The 13,569-nt window shown below is 43.5% G+C and overlaps 1 protein-coding gene across 3 annotated transcripts; it reads left to right on the plus strand.

Moving 5' to 3' along the window:
- The first annotated feature begins 3,395 nt into the window (after nucleotides 1-3,395).
- myb (v-myb avian myeloblastosis viral oncogene homolog) lies at nucleotides 3,396-13,249 on the plus strand. 3 transcript variants are annotated; one of them, XM_062468086.1, is made up of 15 exons: nucleotides 3,396-3,516; nucleotides 5,319-5,436; nucleotides 5,529-5,600; nucleotides 6,404-6,496; nucleotides 7,381-7,601; nucleotides 7,851-8,085; nucleotides 8,286-8,354; nucleotides 8,538-8,642; nucleotides 9,007-9,267; nucleotides 10,034-10,170; nucleotides 10,362-10,473; nucleotides 10,722-10,838; nucleotides 11,167-11,265; nucleotides 11,550-11,641; nucleotides 11,832-13,249. In XM_062468086.1, the coding sequence occupies exons 1-15, from the start codon at nucleotides 3,401-3,403 to the stop codon at nucleotides 11,911-11,913; spliced, it is 1,929 nt and encodes a 642-aa protein (XP_062324070.1). In that variant the 5' UTR covers nucleotides 3,396-3,400; the 3' UTR covers nucleotides 11,914-13,249. The 3 variants fall into 3 exon arrangements, with proteins under 3 accessions (XP_062324070.1, XP_062324069.1, XP_062324072.1); XM_062468085.1 differs by having other exon boundaries at nucleotides 11,550-11,633; XM_062468088.1 differs by lacking the exon at nucleotides 9,007-9,267 and having other exon boundaries at nucleotides 11,550-11,633.
- The last annotated feature ends 320 nt before the right edge of the window (nucleotides 13,250-13,569 follow it).

Below are 13,569 nucleotides of genomic sequence, written 5' to 3' on the forward strand. Positions count from 1 at the left end.
CTGATGTGATCTGTATCTAAAAGGAGGAGGATTGGGGCTGAAAATGTCAGACTAAAAATCTGATACTACCAATGATGCAGTCAGATCAGACAGCACATCTGTATGACAGATGAAATATGAGGTTGTGCGTGTGTGTGTCCCCTGTCTAAAAATAGGCCAGAGTTAAGAGACACACCTGCTTAGGTAACTCTGGAAACCTTTTCAATGGGGTGGCTTATGTTGCAGGTGGCAGTTTGTCATGAAGTGGCCTAGATAGAGGGAGATTGGGGAAAAAGAAGGAAAGAGAGAGTATGAGAAAGAAAGAGGACGTTAACGAAGAAAGGAGAGGTCTCATTTGATAGTGACAGTGATGATGTCATGACGGGAGATAGACAGTTGTATTGTGCCCTGGGTTTCACCTCAAGTTAGGGTGTGTGTGTGTATGCGTGTGGAGAGAGATTGAGTGTGCTTACGTAGGTGGAGGTATCCCCCACTCGATTCCACTTCCTGTATTTTGATGTTGCACTGCTACTTGTAACACTATTTGTATAAATAGTATACGCAAACACATATGCGCATGTTCACATGCAGGCACAGGCATGCATGCACAAGTGCACACACACACACACTCGCACACAAATACACTCAAACTATAGGGGTCACACAGGTGAAGTGAAGGGAACACTTTCGTAAACATGATGAAATGTTTCTGGGCCATAATCTCAAACCTAAAAACTGCTATCCATGACGAATATCCCTGCATGACATAGAGAGGAGGAACTACATTAAACTGGGTGTGCTATTATGACAGACAGAAAACAATTATCCTTGTTTTATGGTCACAAAGAGAAAAACTTGTTTTATTCTTAATGTGAGTATGACTGACCTTGGAGTTAGTTAGATGATTCAGTCACCCAATTCTGACTAAAGATTTTGCCACATTACTTTGTGTTACTCTAAATTGGTATTTTAGGGAATACGTTCATAAAATGTAATATAATTATATTGGTATAACCCTATTTTAAGGTGGCTTCACATATGCCCATAAACCTGTAGATTTCCTAAACCAACAAAAAATATTACTGTAAAAGAAGACAAGGAAAAACACCCAGGAAACTCGGAGAGAAAAAATGGAAGAAACCTTGGGAGGAGCAATTCAGCGACGGATTCCCACCTCCAGAGATGGTTGGTGACACAGAGGTGCAGACATAGACTGAATACAATTATGCTGTAAGAGTGTAAAATAAATGTGTGGCCCTGTCAAATGTTAACAGTTCACCCCTAAAGCACACTTTGATGCACATTCCACTGAAGTCCTTAAAAAGGAGCTCATCACAAATATCTGTTTGTAGGTGTGAAAGTGTTTGTTTGCACAGACAGTTAACCGATATTGTGTTGGAATATTTGGATCACTCCTAAATCCGATTCAATTATAGAAATTACTCAGCAATACAACAGCTTATTATTCCAAGTTGAGATTTGACTTTACACCACTGGTTTGCTCTGGGAACATGTCGTAGCAGAAGGTAAGAAGTGACATTTTGCATAATTCCCGAGGGCATCTACAGCCCAAGGGAGACAGAACAAATGACATACTACTCTACACAGAATGCAGAAATATGGATATAACCCAGTCCCTTTGCAAGAGATGTCTTTAAAGAGTTCAAGTTTAAGGAGAAATTAACATGACACCTTGTTCTAAATAGACACAAACATTCTAAATAGCAAAACATTGTTCACATTAAGAAAAATAGATTAACAACTGCAGTGGTATTTTAGAACAAACTACACCCTCCATACACTCACACACACACATACACAAACACACACACACACACATACCCCACCTATTTGGCATCTCAGGAGCTCTGAAAGCCTGATGATTATTCAGCCATGAGCCATCATGTAGAATAATTCAAATGAACCTACCTGTGCACACAATGCTTTGCAAAAGGGGCTACCCTCACAATGCCTGCTTTTAACCTGTCCAATCGTGCCCATGCAAATGTCCTAAACTCAATGAGTTACTCAGGTATACTAGCTTGACCTACTACAGGGAATTTGCATAGCCTGGCTCTGCCTTTGATTTAGCCTGACTTATCAAGCCCATGGGGGAGTTTACTTTCTGTGTGTGTTTTATCAAGATGTAGTTTTTGACTATTGTCCTCTAGGGAAAAGTAAAACAGATTCCAACACACAAGGATGTATGCCTCTTTTGTCATTGGAAAGCAATTATTGTGTAACAATGTAAACAGGGTGTACATGTCATGTAGCCAACAGCTAAAAGTAGAGTCAACAAATGACGAATATCATGTAGGCCTACTTTTAGTTGTACGACTTCTAGTTGGTCTATAAACATTTTTATCATGCAGTAACCCAAAACTTTTTTATTTTTCAGCATTTGACCCATTCAACACATAATTCCTCTATTATCATCTGACTCATAATTAAGTATGTTTAGGTTGAATACAAAGTATCCCTCCAAATGTAAATGGTTGAATGGACATCTCATACAACAATAAAAAAGAAACAAATGGAACGCCTTGTCCGTCGCTCCGTGGAGCTCCCATCACGTGAGGATGAGTGACCCCGTACAATAGCGTCATTTGTGGTGATGATAATCATAAGTGACTTGGGCAATACGGTCGCTTAAGACAAGAAAAACACAATGAAAATACACAAATTTGTACATACTAGCCTAAACTATTTAAAGCACGGATATAGCCTATTTGTATTTTTTTAACGTCAGATAGTTGGTTTTTCTGAAGAAACCCACGAGGATAAGAAACAGCCTGAAAAAGCAGCACACACGGATCCATGTGTTTTTCAAGTGAAAGTTGGCGCTCCTTAGCTTTAATTCCAGACTTTTCAACATTCGTTTTTATTAATTCACAGTCAAACACAATGCTACACGTTTGAATGAACCACGTCAAACGTGTTGCCTGGGTAGTTCTGTGAGTCAGGTAGGCTACACTGGTTACTGTTATCTCCTTACAGGCGTGCATTCCTCATGCACAAAATAGTAGTAAATGTAAGAAAGCGAATGAATTGATATGAATAAGCGCAGTAGGTGCGTGGGGGGATCATCAACACATCTGTATCCACAACACCACCGGGCACCAGAGCAACAGGTAGCCAGGGAGAAAGCGTTCCACTTCACTTTCTGTGGTCCCTAGGCTACTTTCCATTCCTTCCAATTGTTGACATTGTTCTCAGATACAATAACCCCCTTCCTTCTCCTTTTTTTCTTGAAGGAACTAGAAACAGCCTCATGAAAATAGCAAGAGTTTAGCGCGGACAGGGTAGAAATACGCGCCCCACGAAGGTAGGCTCTCTCTATGGCGCGCTTGCGCAATGCCCCGGGGCGCGAAATGAAGCGGGAGGAGGAGCGCTAGCTCTAATGTGGCACGCTGGTGTTTACATGCATTATAATGTCAACCTGCTTCCTACTCCGGAGATTACTCTGAAAGACAGAGCTGTGCACACGGCAAGCCGCTCTCTTGTGAAACTTACGATGGCTCGGCGGCCAAGAAACAGGTACGTTTCTACATCACCCGGTCTTTATTAGGTCGATAGCACATTCATGGCTTTAGTGTGTCTCATTCATTGCGTTTCCATGCCTGTTACTGTCTAGTTTCTGATTGCCTGTTCACATAGCCAAGTGGTTTATTTTGAGACTACTTTTATTTTCCAAGTTTGCTGTGTGGTGTATGGAGTAAGCGAGATTGGGGTCAGTTGTGAAAAGTATGTTGTTTTGTATGAAGAAGCGCACTTGTGTTGGGCGCGCAGATGACAGGTGGTGCAGCTCATCTGGCACGCGTTCCTTTCGCTGGCTGCTGTCATTTTAGTGGGGAGAGAGAGAGCGCTAGTGTGTTAATAGTTGCGTCCTCTCACACGCTCACACACCGACCGATCTTTTAATTCGTTCTGGTAGCTACAAAGCAGGTGTTCAGTTTGCTTTGCCGTGTGCATTGGCTCTTTTATGATATGGATTATGTTCCATTAATTATATGGTGGATACAATGGAAGCTAAACGTGAAACAGGCGGGCGTGTGCTAAAACACATCGCTTTCACTGTTTATTGAGTTTATTGAGTTTAAGTGCAAGGTGCAACAAAAACCTTGGATTAGTTATTGTATAGTAACCTATACAGTAACCTATACATCAAACAATTTCACTCTCACATTTTCACTTTTTAGTTAGTCATTCGAGAACAATCGGCTATGTTGGTTAAATCTTCCACAAGTGTAGAGCAGTTTCGAACTATAAGATACTGAGCATAAATTACATGAATACATATTAAGGCGAAACATTTTACAGTGCACCATGCACGTTTTGTTTCATGCCAGGTATCTTAGACTTGAGTCACCCCTGAGTTTCCAGTCTAGCCGAGTGTGGCGGCACTGGCTCAGATGTCCCGTTGTCTTCAAACCAAGATTACAGTCGCCAAGCCTCCCTTACGAAGTTGGGATTCCAATAAACCATGATATTACCTCTAAACTCACTTTAAATGTGCTTGGTCATTATTCAGATATCATGTTTGTTTTTTACTATGAATTTTGTTGGTGATAAAAAAAGAGCGAAAAGTTTTATATTGTTTATTGAGTTCATCCTAATGGATAAAGACTAGGTCTACATACATTTTTAGACAAAGACATACTAACAGTTCACATTTTTTTCATGTTAGGCAAATTCATGATTGACCTTTGTTCTTACATATTGTAGTTGGACAAATAGGAATCACACGTTGTTAAGGAAGTTGATGAAAAGTTTAGGGCTATCTGCATACTTAGCTTATCCTTTGTAATACAGTACACACACACACACATTTAGTACACAGGGTTCCTGTACACCTGTCCCCCTGTCACACACAAAGGTATCCTATCAGGCTTCCATGTGTCCTATGCTCTGATTGGCTAATGGGGTTGATGATTGCGTGCTGTTCTGACAATGCAAGTGCAGGTCTGGACACGCTGAAGTCATGAAATGATGATCACCTGTGCCAATCCTGGTATCTGTGGAAACTAAAAACACCCACCCCAGAACCAGTTTCTCCAAATATGTACTGTTCTCCCCTTGTGGGTGTCTGGCTCAGGGCCTGCACCCAAACCTGCAAGAATGACTGGTTCTGTCAAAGAGTGATTTTTTTCTTCTTCTCTTGAGTTACTGTACTGTACATGTGTTTTTATTGAAAGGGTTGGTTTTCATTCAGTACCCATGTGACAAAGGTGTTCTCACTTTTCCCTAATTTTCTTTCTTTCTTTCTTTCATTCTTTCATTCCTTTTCCATATCTCTTGCTCCTTTCCTCATCCTCTCCTTGTTCTGTGTTTCCCCTCAGTGTTTACAGTAGTGAGGAGGAGGACGATGAGATTGAGATGTATGACCATGACTATGATGGGCCTCTGGCCAAGGCAGGAAAACGCCATCTTGGCAAAACACGCTGGACCCGGGAGGAGGTATACACACACACACATGCACACATACACACATACTCACACACTTGTGTTTCAAAAAACAACAATTCTTTAAATGTTTTTATTTGTTACAGGATGAAAAATTAAAAAAGCTGGTTGAGCACCATGGTTCAGAGGACTGGAAAATAATTGCCAGTTTTCTGCCTGTAAGTCACACACACACGCACACACACACACAAACACACACGCACGCACACACACACACACACACACACACACACACACACACACACACACACACACACACACACACACACACACATACACACACACATATTCAACTTTTTCCATCCAACACAAGTTGTTGTGTGTGTGTGTGTGTACTGATGCTGATTTTAGAAGTAACGTCTGGTGTGTATTCCATAGTATCTGCTTAGGTAATCGGGGATTTGGTTGTGGAAATGACAGTCATAGCCCAATGAGGGCCAAGGCTTATGCATGAGGTGTACTGTACATGCACACAGACATGCACACACACTTAGATCCCCCCCTACACACACACACACACACGCACACATGCACACACACACAGACACACACAAATCATGCATGAGTGTTAGAAGACCAGTGATACAATTTCATTTCTCCAAAAATAAAACTTTTTTTTTCAGTCTTGTGTGGAAATGAGAAACTAGAATTGTTGCCCTGTCTGAGCACCTGCTCCTCACACACACTGTGAATGAATAATATACGACCAGACACAGTGCTGATCCCCTACACACATATACATGCACACACACACACACACACACACACACACACACACACACACACACACACACACACACACTTCACACAACCACCTTCACTTGCTCTTCACCCAAGTCAAATTTTTATTCCAACTTCCAAAGCATGCTTGGGGCCTTACAGAATATACCATTGTCCTAATCAGTCTCCATGACAAACAACTCAACAACTCTTAACATTTAACATTTATCTGGACCAACAGAACAGAACAGATGTGCAGTGTCAGCACCGTTGGCAGAAAGTTCTCAATCCAGAACTCATCAAAGGTCCCTGGACCAAAGAGGAGGACCAGAGGGTATGTACAGATCCAAACAAGATGAGACTAGACAAAGAATCATTTATATCCTAGAACCTTAACTGAAGCAATCCACATACCCATGGAATAAAGAACTGCTGGAACCTCCTACATAACATTATACAATTATATAACAGCATTATAGAATGTTACACAACCAGAAAGAGAACAGAATGTAGGCCAACCTTTTGGAAAGAACCTAACCTTAGAACACATGTCCAAGTAAGCATCACTTTACTGTAAGCAACCTGCAGGTGAACACACCTTCAGAAACATGCTTATGAGAGAGATTGAATTAGTTTATCCGGTATGGGAACAGCCAGCTCTAAAGTTTCACTGAGATCAACGGTGCCTCTTCACTCAATAACTCACTCAAGGGTGCACATCAGCCAAAGGGAGTTGTGTTTCAGTGCAGATGCTAGGGAGGTAATGATTAGCAGGGGAAGCTAACGTATCATGTGGAAACTCCCTTTCCTGATCACTAGCAGGTGCCCCCAGCCGTGTAGGGGGGAGATAGCGGGAGAGGGAAGGGTGAGGAGAGGGAGAGTCATTGACGAAAGAATGGAAATGAGAAGGTGGCTGTTGACTGGATTGCGAGGACTACATTATTTTGTTATCTTTCTCCATTCCCCCATGGCCCTGTCTCACTCTCTTTATTTCTTTATCTTCCCCCTAAACCCCATATCATCCTGTCCTTCTACATCGTCTACCCCCTTGCCCTCCCTCCCTCCCTCCCTCCCTCCCTCCCTCCCTGCTGCCCCTGCTTCCTGTCCTCTTCTTCCCCTTCTCTCCACCCCTCCCTCCCCATCCTCTCTTTACTTCCCACCTCCCTCCCTCCCTCCTGCCCCCGCTTCCTGTCCTCTTCCTCCCCTCCCCTCTCCCAGGTCATAGAGCTGGTCCAGAAGTACGGCGCCAAGCGCTGGTCCGTCATCGCCAAGCACCTGAAGGGGCGCATCGGCAAGCAGTGCCGCGAGCGCTGGCACAACCACCTGAACCCCGAGGTGAAGAAGACCTCCTGGACGGAGGAGGAGGACAGGATCATCTACCAGGCCCACGAGAAGCTGGGCAACCGCTGGGCTGAGATCGCCAAGCTGCTCCCTGGCAGGTAGGCTGCCCACGCGGAGCTCCAGGGTCCCACCCCTGGTCGCCTACTGGTTCGGCCTCACTCGGGTCGTCCAGACAATTGGATCCCCCAATGATAAATCATGGGTGTGGGGAGGTGTACTGTATGCCTTGGACAGTGTGTGTGTGTATGTGTGTGTGTTTGCTGCCTGTGAGAGATAATGCTATTGAGGTGTGTGTGTGTGAGTTTTGTAATGACGCGCGCGTGTGTGTGTATGTGTTTATTGCCTAGGACTGATAATGCTATCAAGAACCATTGGAACTCCACCATGAGGCGCAAAGTGGAGCAGGAGGGTTATCTGCAGCACGCCAACAAGTCCAGCGCCGCCTCTATGGCCGTCGCCACAGGTTACGGCAAGGCCAACCACATCTTGGCCTTCTCCCACCACTCGCCCAATCATGTGCAGCTCCCACCCTTGTCCCCCCTATCGACCAACTACAACTGCTACATTTCTGACACACACAGGGTGAGTGGACACTCCTTCCCCAAACCACACCTTGCATAACCAACACAATGCAAAAAAAACTACTCTGAGGTCCAGGGGTTATATTGGGAAATGTAGTCTTTGCAAACTGTCTTAGCTTTGTTGGCAGATAACATAACAATCATACGTATGATTGTTTGTCGGTCAGTTTTAATCGTTTTCTGGTTGGCTCTGTGTCTTAGGTTCCCTTTCCTGTGTCGTTGCATTTCAACATCCGGAACATTCCACAGCATGGAACAGCTGCTATACAGGTATAACAGAACAAAAACAGTGATGGTAGTCTATTCACATGGCCACTAATCACAATAATTATTTTTTAGTTTTTATCTAACAGCTTTTATGGTCAGGTATTTGGAGGGATTAATTCAAATTAAAAGAGTAACACAATTCTAATCTTTCTCTCTCTGTCTCTCTCTCCCTCTCTCTCTTCCCAGAGACACTATAATGAGGAGGACCCAGAGAAGGAGAAAAGAGTGAAAGAGATTGAACTGCTGCTGATGTCAACAGAGAATGAACTGAGAGGCCAGCCTTCACAGCCAGTGAGTGTGTATGGGTGTGTCTGTGTCTCTGTGGCCGGCGTACAGTGTTATGACAGTGAAGGTGTGTGTGTTTGTGTGTGTGTGCACAGGGAGGAAACATCTGGGGGGTCAATTTCACTGCCTACAACAGAAGTGATGAAATGGCCGCTTATCTTGGGCCCTGTTTGACCCTTGTGCAACCCTACTACCTTCCCACTTATCACAGCTACGCTGCCAAAGCTTCAAACTCAACTTCCCTTTCTCTCTCTCCCTCCCTCCATCTCCCTCTCTCTCTATCTCCCTCTGTATGTCTCTCCCTCCAATCTCCCTCTCTGTCTATCTCCCTCTGTATGTCTCTCTCTCCATCTGTCTCTCTCCCTGTCAGATGATACCATCATTTCTGAACTGGATAAACCAGGGCTCTCTGACAGACAGCTTAGAGGGCGTGACCTCACACCCCCACCAGGCAGCCGCCCCAGCCCCGCCCCTCGACCAGGGGTGCCTCCCAGAAGGCAGCGCCTCGTCGGCACGCAGCCTGGGTGCTGTCGTCCACGGCAACCACAATAACAACAACAACAACAGCAACAACAGCTCCAATCTTTCCGGCCTGCCAGAGTCAGAGTTCATGGAGTCAGTGATCGACTCGGTAAGACGATGTTTCGTGAAGTTTGTTCAGTAAGCGACAAAAAATACACAAACAAGCGTGTCTTGCCAAGTGACTAACCTCCTCGAAATTGAAGTTTAAACTGCGACACTGATAGACAGAGCATCAAATTCTTCCAGAACCGATTAGCATAGCACTAGCATCTGGCACAATGGTGGGTTTGACCCCTTCTCCGCTCCCGCCTTCTCTTCAGAGCCTATCCTCAATGAATGAGGTCGCCAGCAGTACGCTCTCTAATAGGAGCTTGCCCACAACGAACAGGGGCTTGCCTAATCAGGGCTCAGGGACTGGTCATGGCACATTTTCATTGGCCAGTTTCGCCTGCTCAACGCCCAAGCGTACTCCAGTCAGAAACCTGCCCTTTTCACCCTCGCAGGTAGCTAAGCAACAGCGGTTTCAATCGAATTAGAATTGAACCAATCACCATCCATCTGATTACTGTATGCAGTCTAATCAATCACCCATCCCGTGTGAGGACTAATTAGTGTGCTTCAATATAAAATCATCTCTCTCCCTCTCCTTCTCCTTCTCTCCCTTTCTCTGCCCAGTACTCTGCATTTTCCATCAACTGTTCTATTATTCCATGTTTTCATGAAAACTGTTTTGATCTGAGCTGACCTGGATCTTGCTTACTGCCACCTATCCACCCTTCTTTTCGCCTCGTAGCTATCGATGTGACCCCGCAGGTTCCCATGACACTTGGGATTAGACTCATATTCATTGGTCTCTTTTTTTTATTCAACCACAGTTTCTCAACCAATCAACAAGCTCGGAACACTCAGACAGCGACAGCCTATCGATGAGCTCACCTGTGGACACCAAACCCCTGCTGGTCACACCCTTACACCGAGACCACACCCTCCGGCTGCAGAAAGAAAACGACATGTAAGATCTCATGCTCCATCTGATTCAATTTTAATCTACTTTCTTCCATTCTATTGTAGCCGTCTGTGTTCCACAGTCGATGCAAAACTCACCCTCTCTCTCTCTCTCTCTCTCTCTCTCTCTCTCTCTCTCTCTCTCTCTCTCTCTCTCTCTCTCTCTCTCTCTCTCTCTCTCTCTCTCTTTCAACTTAGGTTCAGGACTCCCAACATCCGACGTTCTATCATGGAGTCCACTCCTCGCACGCCCACTCCCTTCAGGTCGGCCTTGACCCAGGAATCCAAATACGGATCCCTCAAACTACTGGTGAGACACACACACACACGTGCGCACACACCACACACACACACACACACACCAAGACTACGCTTGGAATATGAAAATACGTACATTTGCTTACAGAGCGTACACTAAAGTTGCCAATTAAAAACAATATAAATGAATAGTGTCCATAAAAATGAACCAGGTGAAGTCAAACTAAGGTTGCTGATGTGGGCTCTACCCCCCTGTCTTCTGTGGACACTCACTCAATAGGCTTTCCTGGTCTTTTTCAGAACTCCCCTCTGGAGCAGGAATTGGTAGATTCCATCAAGCAGGAGCCCATGGAGTGTACCATCTCAGCGGGGGGGTCGCAAGATGAGCATCTCCCTCTAAAGAAGATTAAACAAGAGGTATTTCCATTTACTCTCTTTAACACAGCCGAACACAAGTGCATCCACACACACACACACAGCTGGAAGACACCAACTTTCTTTTTCCGGAGAAGCAAAAGTGAAAGCACCCTGAATGCTTCGTGAAATGCTATGAATCATCACGGACATGCCTGTTTGTTTTGCGATCACACCATTAACATTTCGCAGTTGAAGCGCTTCAGTTCAGGGAAATGCATTCTTCTGGCTAACGGCCCCCAAGTGGTTCAAATCCAGTTGTGAAAATGCTCTGCGTGCGTCCGTGGTGAGCTCCCGCACACGCTCTGACAGCTTGTGGTTGTGGTCACAGGTGGAGGCGCCGTGTGAGAGGAGTCCCTGCATGCAGTGGGATGGACAAGACCTCCACGCCCAGCTCTTCTCCCCCTCAGGCCCTGCCCAGGAAGTACCAGTGAGTGACCTTTCACCTCATAACCCCTGTCGTGTGTCGGGTCATAACCTGTTTTTACTGTACGGTTTAACGAGGTGGGACTATCCGACTTGAATAAGACCTGACAGACGCAATACTTGAATGAACCATGACGAAGCTTTATGTAGGGAACCCTGTTATTGACATTAGCGTTTAGAGGCAGACAACAGAAAGTCTTCTTCCAGGACTGATCCGGGGTGGACGAATGGACTCTCTTTGAGGACAAATTGTGAAATGAATGTCAGGTGACCCTCTCTGTTTCCCAGGACCTGTTAACCAGCTCAGTGCTCAGTGATGATGGACACAAGTCCTACCACCTCCCCCACCGGTCCATGGCCAGCCAACAGCAGGTGTGTGTGTGAGTCAGAAGTTAGCCTAGGTTTCAAATTGCATGATAGATTACTAGATAATACAATGTAAACTTGCCATAACACATACTGTCTGTCTCCCCCCCCCCCCCCTCTCTCTCTCTCTTTCTCTCTGTCTCTTTGTCTATCTGCTTCTACCTCACTCTCTCTCTTTATCTGTCTTTCTCTCTGTCTCTGCAGCAACTCAGCACATGGGAGCAGGTGGCTTGTGGGAAGACAGAGGACCAAGTCTTGGCTTTGGAGCAGAGCCACAAATACATGAATACTTACTCTACGAGGACTCTGGTCATGTAAATACACGCACACACACATGCACACAAATGACAGAAGAGAAACAGAAGTTGATTTGAAAACATCAACATTCCCTGCACTCTTCGAGTTTTTAATTTTTTTATTTTGTTGTGGTACAACAGTTGGGAGAGGCTTGATGCCGTTTGGTGTTTTTAACACACTTGTTGGATTTCAACCAACCAAAGACTATTATTTGTTTGTGTTTTGTGTTTTATTTTATTTGTATTGTTTTCTGTCAATTCTCTTTTTGCTTTTGTTATTCTAATATGTATGTTGTATTATAAGTGGGGAAATGTTCCTGTAATTTGCAGAGGGCTGTATTCGTGATAATTATTAATTTTTCATATTAATATAAAGAACAATCTGATTAATTTATTGGTTTTATTTTCATGGGGACTGTTTTTTTTTTTGTTTTGTTTTTTTACAATCGGCCAATCAAGCAGTGTTTGATTCCAGTATTTCAGCCCTAAAGCTCCCTAGCATTACACCTAACTAAAAATGAATGTGTCAAACATGACCAAATAACTGCAAACCTATGTATTTCAGTCACAATACACTCTCACTGATGACATAGGCCCTAATGAGGCCTTAGCAAGTGTGTTTTTGACAAGACGTTAACATTTCACTGCTGAACACAAGCTGCAATGTCCTCTCTTATGTCATCCTAACGAATGATTATGGTTGATGTTGTTATGCTTATGTGACAATTGGGCCAGTCCATTTAAGTGTTACCCCATATAAGAAGCTTGTGTGAGAACTACAAACAAGATTTTACTAAAGCCTGTATTGTATGTTTTTGGTTTCCTTATTTACCTTTACAGTATACTGTATAGGGAGACGTTTCCATTGAACAAATGTATTAACTACTCTTGTGATAATTTTTTTATCAAGTCAAACCTAAAGTCCAACATAAGTTTACAGTTGTTAATCACACTGAGAACACATCAAGTTTGTCAGTTCTGCACTTGAATTCCTAGTTCTCTACAAATGTTTGTGTAAAACACTGCTATTATACTACAAACAATGGCCCTGTAGTATCACAAGTTTTATATAGCTGTTTTTGGTTTGAAAGGTTACTTTTGATACTTTTTTTTATAATGCATATAAAATCAGCATGTTTTATACTACAACTACAGTAGCCAATTTTCAAACACTTAGCAAGACAATCATTTTTATATTTCATGTGTTTTATAGTAGCTTTCAGCAACAAAAAAGTTTTATAAAAGCTTTTATACAGGCCAAGATTTCATCTTTTTTATATATTTGTATACTGCCTTGCTAATAAAGTTTGTCCTTTTTCAATTACATTTCTTTCGTAGTCTACATTTATGAATTAACAAGTGGAACAATAATGACAAGCTCAGAGGTGACCAGGCGAAGGTAAATCATACCAGCATATTTTTCTCATTTGAAATCTTGTTGATTCAGCAAAGTAGAGAAGTTGATGTAAACAGTAGTTCCAGCAACAATAATAGTTTGTTCATTAAACTGATCCACTGTTAGTCTGAAGGATTTATATTAGCTGCCTGTGAATGAATAGCCTTTTTCACAGCCAAGTTTATAAAGGTGGAGTGTATCTTTAGTATTCAAATACTTTCTACTCTGTAGTATTCAAATATTCACACGT

This window comes from Osmerus eperlanus, chromosome 8 (genome assembly GCF_963692335.1).
Source record: "Osmerus eperlanus chromosome 8, fOsmEpe2.1, whole genome shotgun sequence".
Lineage (NCBI taxonomy): Eukaryota > Metazoa > Chordata > Actinopteri > Osmeriformes > Osmeridae > Osmerus > Osmerus eperlanus.